The sequence below is a fragment of the Rhododendron vialii genome, chromosome 9a (genome assembly GCF_030253575.1).
Source record: "Rhododendron vialii isolate Sample 1 chromosome 9a, ASM3025357v1".
In the NCBI taxonomy this organism is placed as follows: Eukaryota; Viridiplantae; Streptophyta; class Magnoliopsida; order Ericales; family Ericaceae; genus Rhododendron; species Rhododendron vialii.
Window position 1 is genome coordinate 32,043,462 of NC_080565.1, and position 17,071 is coordinate 32,060,532.

A 17,071-nucleotide genomic window follows, 5' to 3' on the forward strand; every position below is an offset into this window, starting at 1 on the left:
TCTTGGGAAATTTGAGAATTTCCAAACTGCTAAAGCAATGTGGGATCAATTGCGCGTAAAATATGGTGGCACATCAGCAACAAGGCTTCGTGCCTTAACATTGAGGTTCAATCAATACATGATGGAGCCAAAGCATACCATGGCTAAGCACCTTAGGGTGATGTCAGCCATGATTCGTGAAATGCGATCTACTGGCAATGATCTCACTGATGAGCAACAGATTTTGGCTGTCATCAGATCCCTTCCTGATCCTTTGTGGAAAGACATAAAAATTGTGCTAACACACAATGAAGAGATAAAGAATTTTGATGATACCTCTCGGCACCTTGAGCTGGAGGCGAAGCGCGTTGATGCGAACCGCAGTGCTGCACTTGTCGCTAAAGCTGGACAACGCAATGGACGTAGGTCCCAGCGTAAAGGACAGCAAAAGGGAGCTAGACAAGGAAGGGCTGAAAAGATGGGGCCAAAAGAAGGCAGGGTAACCAAGCATCAAAAAGGCAAGCGTGCTAAAAAGGATAAGTCCAAACTGAAATGCTATAACTGTGGACAGAAGGGTCACGGAGTGTTCTGAGCCAAAGAAGGTAAACCCTAAAACTAGCTCTCTAAAAGTTTTTGTTTGTTCACATGTGTTTGTGACTCATTCTCTCCTTGGTTGGATTGTAGATACGGGAGCAACAAAACATGTAGTAGATTATCATCGGATTCCAGTAGGTAGACACTACATAATAATGGGCAATGGAGCGCAAGAAGAGGTTTTGTGTGTTGGAACCTATCAGCTCAAGATGCGTTCTGGGCGTTCTTTGCTTCTTCATGATGTGCTTCGTGCACCCTCTATCCGATGTAATCTAGTTTCAGTTTTAACATTATTGCAGTTAGGTTTTTCTTTTTAGTTTAAGGATAATGGTTTGTCTATTTATCTTGGTGAAACTTTTTATGGTCATGGGTATTTGCAGAATGATTTCTTTATGCTGAATTTGAATTCAGATTTTAATAATAATTCTGCTATTTATGTTGCATCTTCTTCTTCTGATATTGTGTCTGATTCAATAAAATGGCATGCGAGACTTGGCCACATAAGCCAAGAAAGATTGGCTAGACTGGCTAGAGAAGGGCTATTGGGCCCTCTCGCCAAAGTAAGCCTGCCTACCTGTGAGCCTTGTTTGGCTGGTAAAGCATGCAGGAAGCCTTTTGGTAAGGCTTCTAAGGCTACTCACCCGTTAGAGCTAGTCCATTCTGACATATGCGGACCAATGAATGTCAAGGCACGTCATGGCACATCCTACTTTATAACATTCATAGATGATTTCTCACGCTTTGGCTCAGTATTTCTGTTGTCTCACCGCTCTGAAGCTTTGAATTGTTTTAAGCACTTTGTGGCAGAGGTTGAAAATCAAAAAGAGAGAAACTTGAAAGTTTTTCGAACCGATAGGGGTAAAGAATACTTATCTGATCAGTTCAAAGTATTCTGTGAGGAAAAAAGGATACACAGACAATTATCGATTCCTGGTACTCCGCAACACAATGGAGTTGCGGAGAGAAGGAATCGAACACTACTTGATATGGTTAGGTCGATGATGGCACAAGCCAATCTCCCGATAAGTTTCTGGGGAGATGCTCTTTTGACTGCTACCTACGTCCTTAATCGAGTACCTTCCAAATCAGTTTCTTCCACACCATATGAGTTATGGAATGGCGAAAAGCCTAATTTAGAGGGCTTACGTCCTTGGGGAACTGCTCGGTATGTTCATAATACTTCCCACAAACATGGGAAATTGGGCCCTAGAGCTAATAAATGTGTTTTTATTAGATATTCTGAACACTCCAAGGGATACGTTCTGTATGGTGAACACCCAGATGGGGAAATGACTGAAATTGAGTCGCGCGATGTGGATTTCCTAGAGCAGGATTTTCCAAGCATTGGTGATGTTAAGAAGGATCTTGAGCTCTATGAGTTAGAGGAACCACAAGGAGATTTATCTCCATCACATAGGCAAGATGAGGATATGCAACCTCATCCTATAGTTGTTGGAGATAATGGGAGCGATCCTTCTCCTAGTGGGAGTGTACCATTGAGTGGGAGTGTACCACTAGCAGACTCTCATGATCCACAGACTCGAAGAAGCCAATGTGGAATAGTTCCTCGTCGCCGCTTTGAGATTGAAGGAGAGTCCTTCATGACTGTTTCGGTGGATGTTGATGAGCCAGCTTCTTTTGAATAAGCTATCAAGTCACCTGCTTCAAAAAAATGGATAGTTGCTATGCATGAATAGATGAGTTCAATGTCTAAGAATAAAGTTTGGGAGTTAGTTGATCTTCCGCCTGGGTGCAGAACCATTGGCAACAAATGGGTTCTAAAGATTAAGCGCAAGGCTGACGGATCAATTGACAAGTATAAGGCCAGGCTCGTGGCGAAAGGATACCCAACGTGAGGGTATAGATTATGAGGAAACGTTCTCCCCTGTGGTGAGATTTACTTCCATTCGCCTCATTCTCTCTATCGTCGCACATTTAGATGATTTGGAATTGTTCCAAATGGATGTGAAGACAGCATTTCTCAATGGAGAACTAGACGAAGAGATCTATATGGATCAACCAGTGGGTTTTAAGGTCGAGGGACAAGAGCGCAAGGTGTGCCGCTTAAAACGTTCCATTTACGACCTAAAGCAATCGTCTAGACAATGGTACATTCGATTTCATCGAGCGATTATTAGTATTGACTTCACGATGATTAAAGAGGACCATTGTGTGTATGTTAAGAGAGCTGAGAATAAGTTTCTCATTCTCTCATTATATGTGGACGATATTCTGTTGGCGGGAAATGATTTGGAGTTAATCAAAGCCACTCAAGAGTGGTTGTCCTCTACGTTTGAGATGAAGGACTTGGGTCAAGCAGATTATGTGCTTGGGGTTAAGATCTCAAGAGATCGTTCCAAGAGACATCTTAGTATGTCTCAAGAGACTTTCATAAAGAGAATTTTGGAACGGTTTCGTATGCACTATTCCAAACCCATAGATACTCCAATCGAGAAGGGTCAAATTCTTAGCACTGAGCAAAGTCCTAAAACAGAAGAAAAGAAAAGACAAATGACAAATGTTCCATATGCAAGTGCAGTTGGTAGTCTGATGTATGCGATGATGTGTACTCGACCCGATATATGTTTCGCAGTTGGGATGGTCAGCCGATATCAAAGTAATCCTGGCACTGTCCATTGGAATGCAGTTAAGAGGATATTCCGATACTTGCGAGGGACTGCAGACTTCGCATTATGCTACCAAGGTGGCACTCTTAGATTGGTCGGCTATAGTGATGCAGATGGGTCTGCTGATAGAGATGAGCGTAAGTCTGTTTCTGGCTATGCTTTCATACTTGGAGGAGGAGCCAATACATGGTGCAGTAAGAAACAACAGTGTGTTTCTTTATCTACAATGGAATCAGAATACGTGGCATGCACTGCTGCTATTCAAAAAGCGATATGGTTGAGGAGATTCTTACAAAGCTTGAGTGTAATAGGACATCTGGGTGAGGCTGTGGTGCTTCATTGTGATAGCACATCAGCAATAGCTTATGCAAGAGATCCCAAGTACCATGGTCGAACAAAGCACATTGACACCCGTCATCACTTCATTCGTGATATCATTGCGCAAGGACATGTGGTCCTAAAGCATGTCTCTACGAGCGACATAGTGGCTGATCCTTTAACCAAACCCATTAATTGCTAGAGACATATTTCATAGACATGTTAGGGGTTTGGGCTTACGTAGGATTTGATATGCTTGAGTTTGATGGACATTTTTTTTTTGGTATTTTATGCAATAATGAAATTTGTCTTCAATTATTCATATGAAAATTGGAATATTGTTTAATTAGTGCACATATCTTGTAATTAAAAATTTGTCACCAGGCTTTTGATTGTCCCTCTCACAATGTGTGATCTCCTTAGCTCTTGGAGAGTGAGCTAGAATTTATACTAAATAATTATTTGCCGCCTTAGCGAGGGCAAAGATGAGACTGAACAAGTTGAACATGGAGTGTCTCCACACCTCCATGCAGCCTGTATAAAGCCGGATGTGAGATTCTTGAGAAGGAACTTTAGTAGAACTTGTCTCAGAAACTCAGGTTAGGCGCTTGAGTAGCGTTTGGACCAAGATCTATATGGTGTACGAGTGTGACATAACCTAAGTGGGAGCTCCACCATAGCATGCAAATCGTTTTGTATGTGCTTTGAGTCGACCATGAAAGGGTGTGACAGAATAGATCCCTACTTCGTCACTGTGTGAGCCCTTGGACTATGTAGTCCCTCTACATATATACCCTCTGGGACTTAGAACTATTTTATGAAGTTGAAGCTTGATGTTGCTACTTTAGCATGTCATCCAAGGATCACGAGAGATACGGTCTAGCGGAGCATGTCTAGGAAAGCAGTCAAGATTAGATAGATTGACATGAGTGTCTAAGGAAAGATCATTTGATATTACACTAATGATTTGTGGCTCTTTGCCCAGGCGATTGTATCGATGATAGTTCGATACAATCTTTGAGCACAAATGCATTAAGAGGTCTTGTATGGCTCTGTTATACTACGTGAGGGATCAGAGGTGCAAGACTTGGTGTGGTTAGATGATTTGGGGTATAGACGAGATGTTGAGTGTTATGTTAGTTAGATGGTGGCTTAATATGACACTTCGTTTTAGTACTTTTCTTGCTTGGTCGCACGTTTCACTTTCCCGTATGAAGAGGAGAATAGGATTGAGGAATTCATTGAACGAGAGATTCAATATATATACCCACTGTGTACGAGTGGGAGATGTTGCATGGGACCCATGGGTGTGTCCACATGGGATAATATTTAAGTTGTGTTTATCATGTATTTTGAATATGTGATAAGTCCTAAGTGGGCTCTACAACTTTAGATGATAAATATTAAGTGGATTCAACCACTTAAGGTGATGAGTCCTACAGGGACTCAAACTACCTAAGTGATAGAGATAAGTAAGTCTTATATCTCTACTCTTCTCATCTATATATTTCATAGCCTACAATAGAAATATATCAGTTGTATTTCTCCCACATATCAAATACTGCAGTCTCTCTCTCCTAGTTCTCTCTAGCGCACCATCTAGCCCCCTAGGGATTTGAAACGTGTGAACTTTGTGGAGGACTCTAGTAGCCTCTCCACCTCCGAGAAGAGTTTACTGTTCTTTTTTGTGTGTAGGTTTTGTGCGTATTAGTAAGAGCTCGTAAAACAAGTTTTTCGATCCATTATATTGTGTAATCCACAGCAGGTATTTTTGTATTACCCGCATTATTTACTAACAGACAAATACCAGATAGTACAGAACTACTTTTAAATTTATTTTTTTCTTCAAGTACCGGACAATACCGGTCAATACCGGACGGTACCGGACAAATACCGGAATTTTTTTATTTTTTTTGTTTTAAAAAGTGTATATTATACTATAAATTCTTTTAGGTAGGAAAATAACACTAATAGCGATTAATCCGAAACGGTACCCGGTATCTTACCGGTACCGGTACGTACCGTAGTAATAAGAAAACCGATATTTTAGCCGGTACGGTATTCCGAACCTTGGTTTAGACAATAACTCCAAGCATGTCCTTATATACTGCTCCTGTAAGCAATTTCCTGGACCCACCGGGCTACGTCAGACCAAACCGAGGCATAACACTGCCAACAGGCCCAACACCGACAACCATAACGAAACTGCCAAAAACCATGCCAAAAAAAAGGGTGCTGCTTAATATAACTGCGAATTTACTACATGTAGCCAATTCAAAAAAGGAAATTTTTGGATTCCTTTTTATGAATTGGCTACATGTAGTAAATTCGCAGTTGTATTTAGCCAGGCCCAAAAAAAACAAGCAAACAAACGATCGAACTAAAATAACCGTCAACACCCTCGCTAGATCTCAAACCAAGCCAATTGACCAATAAACAAAGTTAGACTTGTCCTAAATCGCTCATCTAAGCCACCCAATCTTAGTTAATAAAATTTAGAGGCTACTTCACCTATTACCAATTGGTTTTGGTAGGAACCTTCTAAGAAATTCAACATGATATCAGTGTTAGGTCTTGGGTGGCCTCACATCGTGTGGTCAAGTCTTCGTCGCCCGAGTCAACTCATCAATTCATACCTTCACGTGCATCCGGGCTGCACGTGAGGAGTCGCTTGAGTCAAATCTCCTGGTTTCCACAATTCGTACCTCCACGTGCATTCGGGCTGCACGTGAGGGGGAGTGTTAGACTTGTCCTACATCGCTCATCTAAGTCACCCAAGCTTGGTTAATAAAATCTAGAAGCTACTTCACCTATTGCCAATTAGTTTAGATTGAAACCTTCTAAGAAATCTAACAAACAAGGAAATAAAAAATCAGAACTCTGGCGAAAGAGAGGGCGCCCTCCAAATATATGAAATCACCATCTTCCAACTCTGCAAATTCTGCAGCCTTCCTACTAGCATCACCCTTCTCCATTTCAATGATTTTTTTAAAGGTTAAAGCTCCTCTTCACGCGCAAACGAACGATTGTATGAGGGACGGTAGGAATTTGTTTGATTTACACGCTAACTGATATGAAACATTCTATATTCTATTACTATAAAGAAGCAAAATAATTTCTTTTTGATCGAATAGCCGATTCTCCCTCTGCATTGATATGGATAGGGTAAACTAAGATTGTTGCAGGATTTGTTTAACAGTGTCGAATCTCCCATGGAATGATTATTCTTAAATGGTAAGCGAGAGACTAATCATACCGATAGCAATTCAATTTGAGCAATGCTGGGTACCCCGAAATAACCCCGAACAAGTATTTCTTACCGCTAATAAAAGTCGATTAATGGTCATAAATAAAAATTGTATTCGGGGTATATTTTTTGGATACCTAGTACTTTTGATCCAATTTTGTGACCCATCACACAAAGCAATCACCAATAACAATTCTAATTTTGTCGAGTAAAACTCCAGCACAAAACAACCATTAGAATTTGGTTGGATTGACTCGTGAATCTATTTTCTGGTTAATGTAATGCGTTTCTTACAGGAGACGATATCATTGATTTTGGCTCCGAAATCACAACTTTTGTATTTTATTTTTCTATCGGCAAAAGATAAATTTTATTGAACTGGCCATAGGTACATCAAAATCTAATAGAATATTGAATGAAACACCATAGCGTCGAAGCCCAAACACCAAATAGGCCAAGCCCAAATCCTAAATATATACTTAATGGGCCAAGCTCAAACATCAAGTGGGCCAAGAAAACCTAAGAAAACCAAATCCTACTCTACAAACCCTAGCCGTCGCTAGCCCCAAGACGCCACCACAGACCGATGGCTACTATAGAACCGCCACCTCCACAAACTCCACCGTAGCCACCACCGATTAGCTACCGCCACCTCCAGAACCTACAAGGGAAGACCTTCCGCAAGCACTGATCACAACTTTCGTCTTTATTTCCTTCTAACATCTTTTACTATGACTCTGAGTGAAACAAGTAGTGTGAGTTACGGCTACATTTCATGGGGTTTTCAAATACTCCATTGGTGATTGTAGCTAGACAATAGTCAGCTTTAAACAGTTGCATTTGTTTGTTTCAGGTTTCTTTCGTCATGTTATTGGCCAAACCCCTATGCGAGAATGCCGTTTTTTTTTTTTTTTCAATCTTTAGAGGGTACTTTCATTTATACGAAAATCATACATGGAGAATGTGCAATCACCCCTATGCGTGCATGCCGTTTTGATGGCCCAAATATCATCACTTTAATTAGGAAAAATGACGGCCCAGGACGTATTTTGATAATTAATACCTGCCAAGGACATGCTGAGAACATTTGTTAATGAAGAAAATGTCATTGGCGGGTATTAATTATCAAAAACATCATTGGCCGTCATTTTCCCCTTTAATTATCAAGTGAAGAATACAAAGCCCAATGGGTTGACCCGTGTTTGGACTTCTTGGACCAACTTTAAATTCAGGCCTAATTGCTCGGTCCGAACCTTACCAAACTTTAGACTTCTAGAGGAATGGGCTTATGACCGACCCATCCAAAAAATGAACATCTGATGTAAGGGTGAGTAACGTGAGTTCGAGCTACCTTTTTGTTCTTTTTTCGTTTCAGTAACTTTTTTTATATATATTTTTGTTGAATTCACATTTTATTTTTTAAGTTGATCATCCGTGTCAACAAAAATTCTAAATTACCCTTTGGTTTGGTATAAAGTAAATGCTAAAATATTTTTAAATTGCCTTAAATTCACAGGCAATGCCATCGTCAGTCTTCGAAATTTATGGCTTTTCAAAATTACCCTTTTGATATGGGGTCGAAAATTGTAAATTCAATGTACTTTTCCATTCGTAGAACACTTTTTCCAATTGCATTCACCAATATTTAATGCTTTGAAATTGATACATGATCGGTAGTAATCAAACATATGACCGGGCATAATTTCTTAGGAAAATGATTGCCAATGACGTGTTCTGATAATTAATACCTGCTAAGGACATTTTCAGCATTAACAAATGTTTTTAGCTTGTCCATGATGAGCATTAATTATCAAAACACGTTCTGGACTGTCGTTTTCCCTAATTTCTTTTAGCCAATTACTTAGTTTGGTATAAATAAATTAAATGTTAAAATAGTAAAGAAAGCATTATTTGATAAATAAAATCTTAAGGTTGAAGAATGAAACTTATGTAGGACCCGATATCTAAAAATTTGCAATCTTAAGCCTAAGAAGTTTGGCCAAATATAAATGAGAAAAGCAATACTCTAAGTGATTGTCCTCCATAAGGTTACATGTTTGAATTTTACGGAGGCTAAACATTCAAACCTTAGAGCTGTTGGAGGGTTTGCCCAGTCGTTATTTCAGGACACTAAAATTAGTTGAGGTGCACGCGGAAGAAGTTGGTCCGAATATCTGGTTGTCGTTATTATTATTATTATTATTTTTTATTTTTATTTTTTGCAATCTTCGGTGATAAAACTGGTCAAAGAGAGAAGAGAGACAAAGAAGGGGCCAGTTCTAACTACTCCCCGTTTCGGTAATGGGTGCACCGTGTAATATTTTTATGGGGGTCAACTAAACGAATAAATAAATAAATTATAGGCCATGATTAGAGAAAATTCTATTTTTTTACCAAAAAAATACTACTTTTCCCATGGTGTCCGATCCACACTCCCCTCACTTGCCGGCGCCTCTGTAGATCTTGCCTACGGTTTTCCCGGAATATTAATTTGACCATAATAAAGGATATTAATAAACTACTATACATTAATGGATTCTGGGACTCTACCGTCCCTTTGATGGATTGGGAGACTCTGTCATCCCTTTGAAACGACACCATTTGCCTATCCATAAAACTAAAACGGGGCCGTTTCATCGGTTTAGGTTCCCCACCTTTGGTTGCTACCGTTTGACGTAGCAAAACAAATTACTGATTTATTGATTTTGTGTGGGCTTATTTTGGGTATCTCAAAGATGATTCGAACCGCTTATTGTTATTATTAATATAATAAGAATAATGAACAACTTGAATCATTTTTGTGAGTTCCGAAATGAGCCCTCAAAAAATCAATAGATCATCAATCTGTTTTGCTATGCCAAATGGGACTTAACAACCAAAGAGAAGAGACCCCCTCAAACCCATGTGACGGCGCTGTGTCATGGGTCGAAACACTCTGCCGTCCAAAACCATTTCATTGGGACATCAGAGTCCCCGATATCCCAAATTAATATATATATTCTGACAAAATTTCATTAGGTACCTGTTCATAAGCTTTACAACTAGTAAACGGATCATGGTATATAGTATAATGACTTTACCTACTTCCACTCAAACAGGCGACTTCCGATTAAAGCAAATGTTCCAGATTTCTCTTTGGTAAAGGGAACATAAAGTAGCAAAAAGAACAAAAAATAAGAAACTCAGATAGTTATATAATTCATGATAAATTTCAATAAGAAGAAGAATTATGGATTCTGTAACATTTTGTCCCTGAGAAAAGCGGTCTAGAAAATATATTTTTCTGTTGATTGAATTGATTGGGAATGAATTACTTTCCACATTTAAATGTCTTATTTAAAGTAAAAAAAAGGCCTATTGGTGTTCTTTGGTCTAGCCCAATGTGTATTCTCAAATTTATGTTGAGATCTAGTCAGACTTCAGCTGAAGTCCATTAGAGTCAACATCTGTAATAAGAGTCCTCAAAGAGTATCTAAAGTCACCTAAAAAGTGGGAATTACTTCTAAGACAAAATCTCACTAGATACTTGTGCTTAGGTTTGTCCCCTTCCACTCAAACAGGTGGCTTCCCATTTAAGTTAAACATTCCAGATTTCTGTTTGGTTTTCAAGAACCAAAGGAAACGTGAAGTAGCAAAAAGGAACAAATAATTAGAAACTCTGCATTTAAGAGTTTTAAAGAACGGGTCTTTGATCTCATAGCTGGCAATTAGAAAGACTGTTATTCATATACAAACGGGCAAAGTATTACACGTCGTGGCGTGTTAGACAATTCTAAGTACAATCGAAATACTGTTTACCGAACTTCGACTGAAAATGTGTCACAGACTTAAATATAGATAATAGGGTGCATTTGAAGCCTATTGACATTGGGATTACCTCTAATATAGACTTAGTTATTCCGTTTTGTATCGAACTTCTTCTAGATGTTGGAACATCACGGACTCTTAACTGTTACCACAACTTTTTTCTTGGTTTAATCTTAGATGATGAATTTATGGACGGGAGATTGATAATTTCAAGTCAGACTTTAGAAAAAAAAACTCAACCACCTCGCATATGTAAAAATGCAGATATGGTTACAAAGGGCGACTGCAATCTTAAAGCAAGGGACATAGAGAGGGTGATGCATTCTCAGTTAACTTTCAACAGTAAAATTGATGCAAGAGTGTCTTTCTTGTACTCGGCTTGGAGTGCTTCGGTCAATGAATCAATGAAAGGCGAAGGTGAGTTGCTGCAAGGTGCTGGAGTGAGGAGATCTAATGTGCCAAAAGCCCCTCACTTGGAGAATTGCAAGTTGAGTTCACAAGTCAACAAGAATCTTGATAAGCATGTCGAGAATGAGAGCTTCCCTCTGTGGACTCTGTGGAAGGGATTCTTGCATACTTACCCATTGTCGACAGCTGGTGAGCTGCTGAAGTCTGAAAATTTAGCTGCATGGGTTATGAACATGTATTTGATCATTTCTATGTAATCACATAGAAATATGCATAAGAGGGTCAATCATTTATTTGCAGGTGTTTTAGGGAGTATGTCTTTTGTAGCATTTCGGTTGAATCTATCTATCATCTTCTTTTCATTTCTATATACATTTCAAAACAAGATACAAGGATTGTTTGTGTTGACATATTTATTTTGCAAGTTCAGAAAATTTCCTCATGTCTGGAGGTGATTGTCCTGCTGGTATTTCATGACTTCCAAATTAGTGATTTACCTTTCAATTATGCAAAATGAAGGAAAAGCAAACTAAAGGGAATGAAATGATTTGGTTTTTCCTTTTCTGGCATTAGGCTTCCACTTGTCTATGCAATAGCAATGAGGTGATTCTCTGACAATTTAAATGGCCAATTGTTGGTGTGACATCAAATTGTTGGTAAAATGTTGTAAGACTACTCTTCTGTTACATTGTGATGCTGATTACCTCCTTTTGAACAAAATTCCATGCTTTCACTTTCAAGGTCAGCTGTTCATAATTTATTTGCAGATAACAGGATCGGATGAAGAAAATTATCCCTTCACTAGGAAAGTGCAGCGAGACATATGGGTTCATCAGCATCCTCTGAACTGCAATGATCCTGATGTGAAGTTTCTTGAAGCTGACTGGGAGAGGCTGCCAGGATTTGGTATTGGAGGCCAGATTGCCGGAATGTGTGGACTTCTTGCTATTGCCATCAATGAAAAAAGGGTCCTTGTTACAAACTACTATAATCGGGCAGACCATGATGGGTGCAGAGGTATGAGTTGCTAGTAATTGCTTCATACTTCTTTTCCTTCGTTGACATCTGATTTCTGTGAACGTGCATATGCCAGCGACATTATCTAACCAAAAGGGAAAAAATATTGATCGTCGTTGCTGATAGCTCTGTGTCTGTGGTGTTTCAGGGCCATCACGTTCTAGTTGGTCTTGTTACTTCTTTCCAGAAACATCCCAAGAATGCCGAGACCGTGCATTCCAGTTAATGAAGGAAAAGGATGCATGGGAAAAAGGAATTATAACAGGAAAAGACAACTACAAATCAAAGCAAATATGGTCTGGACGGACTCCTAGGCAAGCTCCTGAACATATTCACTATTTTCTTCATAATTTTAGACACAAAGTACATGTTGTTGTGCAACGAATCAAACACGGGCGCGGCACGGAAAATAGCACGACTTGAGAAGGAAGCATGACTTGCCGATATATTGGGGTTCCACAAGATTCCCCACATCCAAGCTCACACCCATTGTTACTGTATTCTCAAATGAAGAAAAGACCAACATCGGCCTAGGTTTGCCAAATTAGATGTGCTTTTTGTTGATATACCTGTGGTGAGGTGTCCAGTACTATTCATGCTTCAAAAACCAACACGAAAGTATTGTCGGTGCTTTATCTCACTCTGTCTAATGTCTTGCAACAGCACTTGGGGTAATCCTTGGAGATATTTACAGCCAACAACAGATATAAATGGAACTCTAATTGCCTCTCATCGCAAAATGGATAGAAGGTGGAGGCGAGCCCAGGTATAGGGAATATTTCATTTTGAATAAAGACATTGGCTTAGTTTTCGAAGACAGTACGCAAAAGTACTTTTATGAAATTAAAAATTTTCTTCTTTCTATCTTCTCGTTCGCCAGCTAAATAAGAAGGTCAATAATTGTCCTGAAACGATCAAACATAAAAGTACAGCTATTTGAGTTTCAATCGTGAATATAAATTAAGATGAAAGTATATTTGGAATTACTTTATGCAAGTATGTAAATTAAGATGAAAGTATATTTTCATGCTTATAAGTGTTATTTGGTGGCTGACACAATTAAGTTATCGGTTGAATATTTTCAGGCAGTCCGCTACCTAATGAGATTTCAGACTGAGTATACGTGCAACTTGCTAAATGCTGAACGTCATGCGGCCTTTGGACGGGAAGCTGCAAAATTGGTTCTTGCAACACCCGTTAAAGAATGGCCGGAGGTCTGACTATCTAGATTCTTTTGTCATTTGTCAAGTAAACCCATATAGTACGAAGCTCTCTCCTAATGGATTCAGAAGATTCTTTTGCTCTATCCATTTTTCTGGTACTTTAATTGATCAACTTATCTGAACGGACATGTGTTAATGTAGTAGCCAGTGAGAGATATCAAGGGGTATTGGACTTTTTAGGGCATCCTCCTCCTTTCCCTTCAGTACTGAAATGGATAGCTTGCAAAAACAAGGCTATACAGCAATAGAGCAACTAAGTAGCTAAAAGACTCACGTATTACCAATTCTACAAGAGAAGGCTTTCTGTTGAAGCTTATTTGTAATCCTTTTCCTTGGAACCTTTCTTTCAAGTTCAAAGGCCGAGTCTTTTTTTGTTCTAAGTCACTTCTTAAACCTGTTTCTCAAAGTCAAGCTTCAAATTGAAGTTTCTCGTTAAGTTTGGAGTTCAGATATGAATTTCAAACGAGAGCAGATGGTGAAACTTACAGAAAGTGTTTCTGAAACGATCCATACTTTTGATATCATTGATAGAAGATCTATGTCTGTTATTTTTGTAAACTAATGAGTAATGCCTTTTGAGAAAATCCTCTTCAGGAAGTTAGAGAAGAGCCGCAATCTGAAATGGAGCAATTTGTATGGTCCAATCACAAACCGTGGATGCCTAGGCCATTGCTAAGCATACATGTGAGGATGGGCGACAAGGCATGTGAAATGAAGATATTTGAATTTGAAGAATACATGAAACGTGCTGAACGCATAAGAAAGCACTTCCCGCACCTTGTCAGCATCTGGCTATCCACGGAGATGCAGGTTATTTACAGTTTTCTTGTGCTTTATATCCTTTTATCTTCTAGACAGAAAGACCCTAGCTGAAGTAGTAGATCTGGTTCTCATTCTTACATAAAAAACAAAATATCACGATTTTTTTACTTTGCAAATAGTTACAAATACAATATAAATATGCTATAGCAAGGGTTTATTCCACAATCCAACCCGAATCCAATTAAGATGTGTGCCCTTATTCAACAACATAGGTGTCTATTCAAATTCAATCAACCTGTGAATTAATAAGAATCTTGAAAAAGTCTTTCATTGGTCTATCGATATAGCAGTCCCATCCATCTCTTTACATTCCAAACCGGAACAATATTTATTATTCATATGGTTGCCCATTTCCATCAATTACTAATACAAAAAACCTAGCTAAACCCTTGCCTGCTGAGCCTTTTTTCCTTTCATTTATTTGTTATTTAAGGAATTGTCTACTTCTAAACTATATTGCTCTTTTTCTTTGATTTGAAATACGCTGCCACTGATATACAGAGAGGATATCAGAGTTGGATTCAAGTTATCTTTTTAAGTTTTTTTTGTGACGAGGAACTTTAGTCAGGGTCTCTTTTGACCCAGACCCCCTATTGGATAGACTCCAGATATATGCAAACAGACTAAAAGCCACAATGTCACAGACTATGTTGCACGGAAACAGAAACGGCTGGGGACATAGAGACAGATGGGCGACATGACTATTCTAAAGAAATGGGGACATAGACACGGTAGGAGACACCTCAATATTTTTTTAAACGGTTCTTTCAGATATGCAAACCTACATTGTAGCCACTACATATTTAGGTTTAGACTCCTATTGAATCCATTATTGAGTGATGGTGTATGCTTATGCACATATACTTGCGCTTTATATTACATTTTTGTTGGCTAAATACTATTGAAATTACAAATATTTTGCCGTAAAAAAGCTTTTAAAATCTGTACATATCACCCCGCTGTGTCCCCATGTGGGTCCCCGGAGTGTCCCACCGTTAACAAATATTAAAAATGTAATGGACGCACCGTTATGTGTCCCTAGAGTGTCTGACACGGTTACATTGATCTCTAGGAGTGTAGGCGCTTCATAGGCCACAAACATTGGATAAGTCCTGTCGTTTTCGGCAGAAGTTGAACACAAACCCATTGAGTTCCATCGGAGTTGTTTGATCATAGTGTTTACTCTTTTTGATAACTTTTGTTTAGCTGTTGTGATCAAATTCTCATAGTACTACTTTTCTTCAGGAAGTAATTGATAGATCGAGATCATACCCCCACTGGAATTTCTACTACACAAACGTGGCACGCCAAGTGGGAAACATGTCAATGGCTACTTACGAAGCCAGCCTGGGGAGGGAAACCAGCACAAATTACCCTCTCGTTAATTTCTTGATGGCTGCGGAATCAGATTTCTTCGTTGGAGCCTTGGGTTCCAGTTGGTGCTTTCTTATAGACGGAATGAGGAACACGGGAGGAAAAGTTATGGCTGGCTATTTAAGTGTCAACAAGGATCGGTTTTGGTAGCTAGACAGTAAAATGGCAAATACATAAAGATGGCGGCTGGCGGTTCCACGGGTTTGTATGTTGTGTTGTTCGTCAGATGTATATGGGTATCCCTTTTTGTATAGGTTTATGTATTTAGCAAACTAATGCACATGAAATTAACTGTCAATATTGTTGATAGTGCTGTACTTCTATAATAAAATGGGAAAATTAAATGCAGTTTCCTAGGGTCTATTTGCCCTTGCCTTGGTAATCATCTAGAATCAAGACAAAATAGAATGTGCAAATGAAAGTAGAAAACAAAAGTTAAAACCAAATAAAGCAAAAGTCATTCTTTCTCCCTTCCATACTGTGGCCCAAAAATGACTAGAGAAACAAATGTTGCTATTACGATTTCTGCAGATTGATTCTGCAATGTTCTGTCAGAGCTAGTCAAATCATGAGCCATGCAGGCTGCTGAAATCATAGTTTGGCAAATTTGTGGGCAAATTTAAGTCCATCCATCGTTATCTTTTGCTGCCAAAAAATGAAAAACCCATCTTTGGAACCAACTTTGGCTTTGTCGAAGTTGTGTTTATGTTTTTGTTGGGTTGGCTGTGTGGGTGTGGATGTATGTGGAAAGCTGTTTATGTGTGTGATGGGTATGTGGGCTAGCAGCTTTGTTGTGTGCGTTTATGTGGTGCTAGCAATGTCTATTGCTGGTGTCGAAGATGCTGCTATTTAGAGAGGAGACAAGTGCTTTGTAGGTGGTTTGGGGGGTGATTTTCTGCAAATCTAGACTGTTGCTATTGCTATAGCTGAGTGCCATTTCCTGGTTTTTCTGCTGCTGCCATTCACATGCTATGGTTTTTAATAGTTTTTGTTAAAAATGGTTCTGGTTCTTGTGTACCGGTCATGATCAAGATCCGCTGTTAATGCTGATTGGACCTTAAGTTTGATTTCGGTTCTGAGGCTGTTGGATCTAGGGTCTTGCTGGTGTTTTGGTGTTGGGTTGTGCCGAATCAAATCTGCTCCATTTCTTTTCCATTGCAGAAAAGAGATCCCCTCCCCTTGCTTTAAAAATGACACCCTATCGGGTTGCCTTCCCGGGTCTCGCTGCCTCGTGATGCGCCTTGAAATGGCCCTCCCAGTGGGCAATCTGCTCTCGGGATATCGCTCTGCTGCGAATAAAGAAAAAAAAACACACACCCATTGGCTTTGTCAAACTTCCAATATCCAAGCCAACTGAATTGCATCAAAACAATGATCGTGACAGTTCAATTCAAAGGTAGAGTACTTATAGGTATCGGATTGAACTGATTTTTCACGGGAGCCTTTGAAGAAATATTTTAAATTTAATGAACGGCTCGGATTTTTTGTATGGGACCCGTAGTGGACCCCACATCAGAATCTGTGCACCCTTTGTATGTGTCGACAGACTTACGCCTTTACAAAGGACCTATTTACATACTTACAGACACCCTTTCGTGAAAAGCCACATCTTTATTAGACTCACATTAAGAAGAATCTTTTGAAGACAATTAATT

General features: G+C 39.2%; 2 protein-coding genes across 2 annotated transcripts; both read left to right on the top strand.

The window, feature by feature from the left end:
* Positions 1-10,838: 10,838 nt before the first annotated feature.
* On the top strand, positions 10,839-11,237 carry LOC131299804 (uncharacterized). The gene has a single exon (XM_058325377.1). The coding sequence runs from the start codon at positions 10,839-10,841 to the stop codon at positions 11,235-11,237; it is 399 nt and encodes a 132-aa protein (XP_058181360.1).
* A 21-nt stretch (positions 11,238-11,258) lies between these two features.
* Positions 11,259-15,764, top strand: LOC131301157 (uncharacterized). Its single transcript, XM_058327336.1, has 6 exons — positions 11,259-11,997; positions 12,146-12,311; positions 12,661-12,763; positions 13,083-13,211; positions 13,815-14,030; positions 15,288-15,764. The coding sequence occupies exons 1-6, from the start codon at positions 11,604-11,606 to the stop codon at positions 15,564-15,566; spliced, it is 1,287 nt and encodes a 428-aa protein (XP_058183319.1). The 5' UTR covers positions 11,259-11,603; the 3' UTR covers positions 15,567-15,764.
* Positions 15,765-17,071: the final 1,307 nt, after the last annotated feature.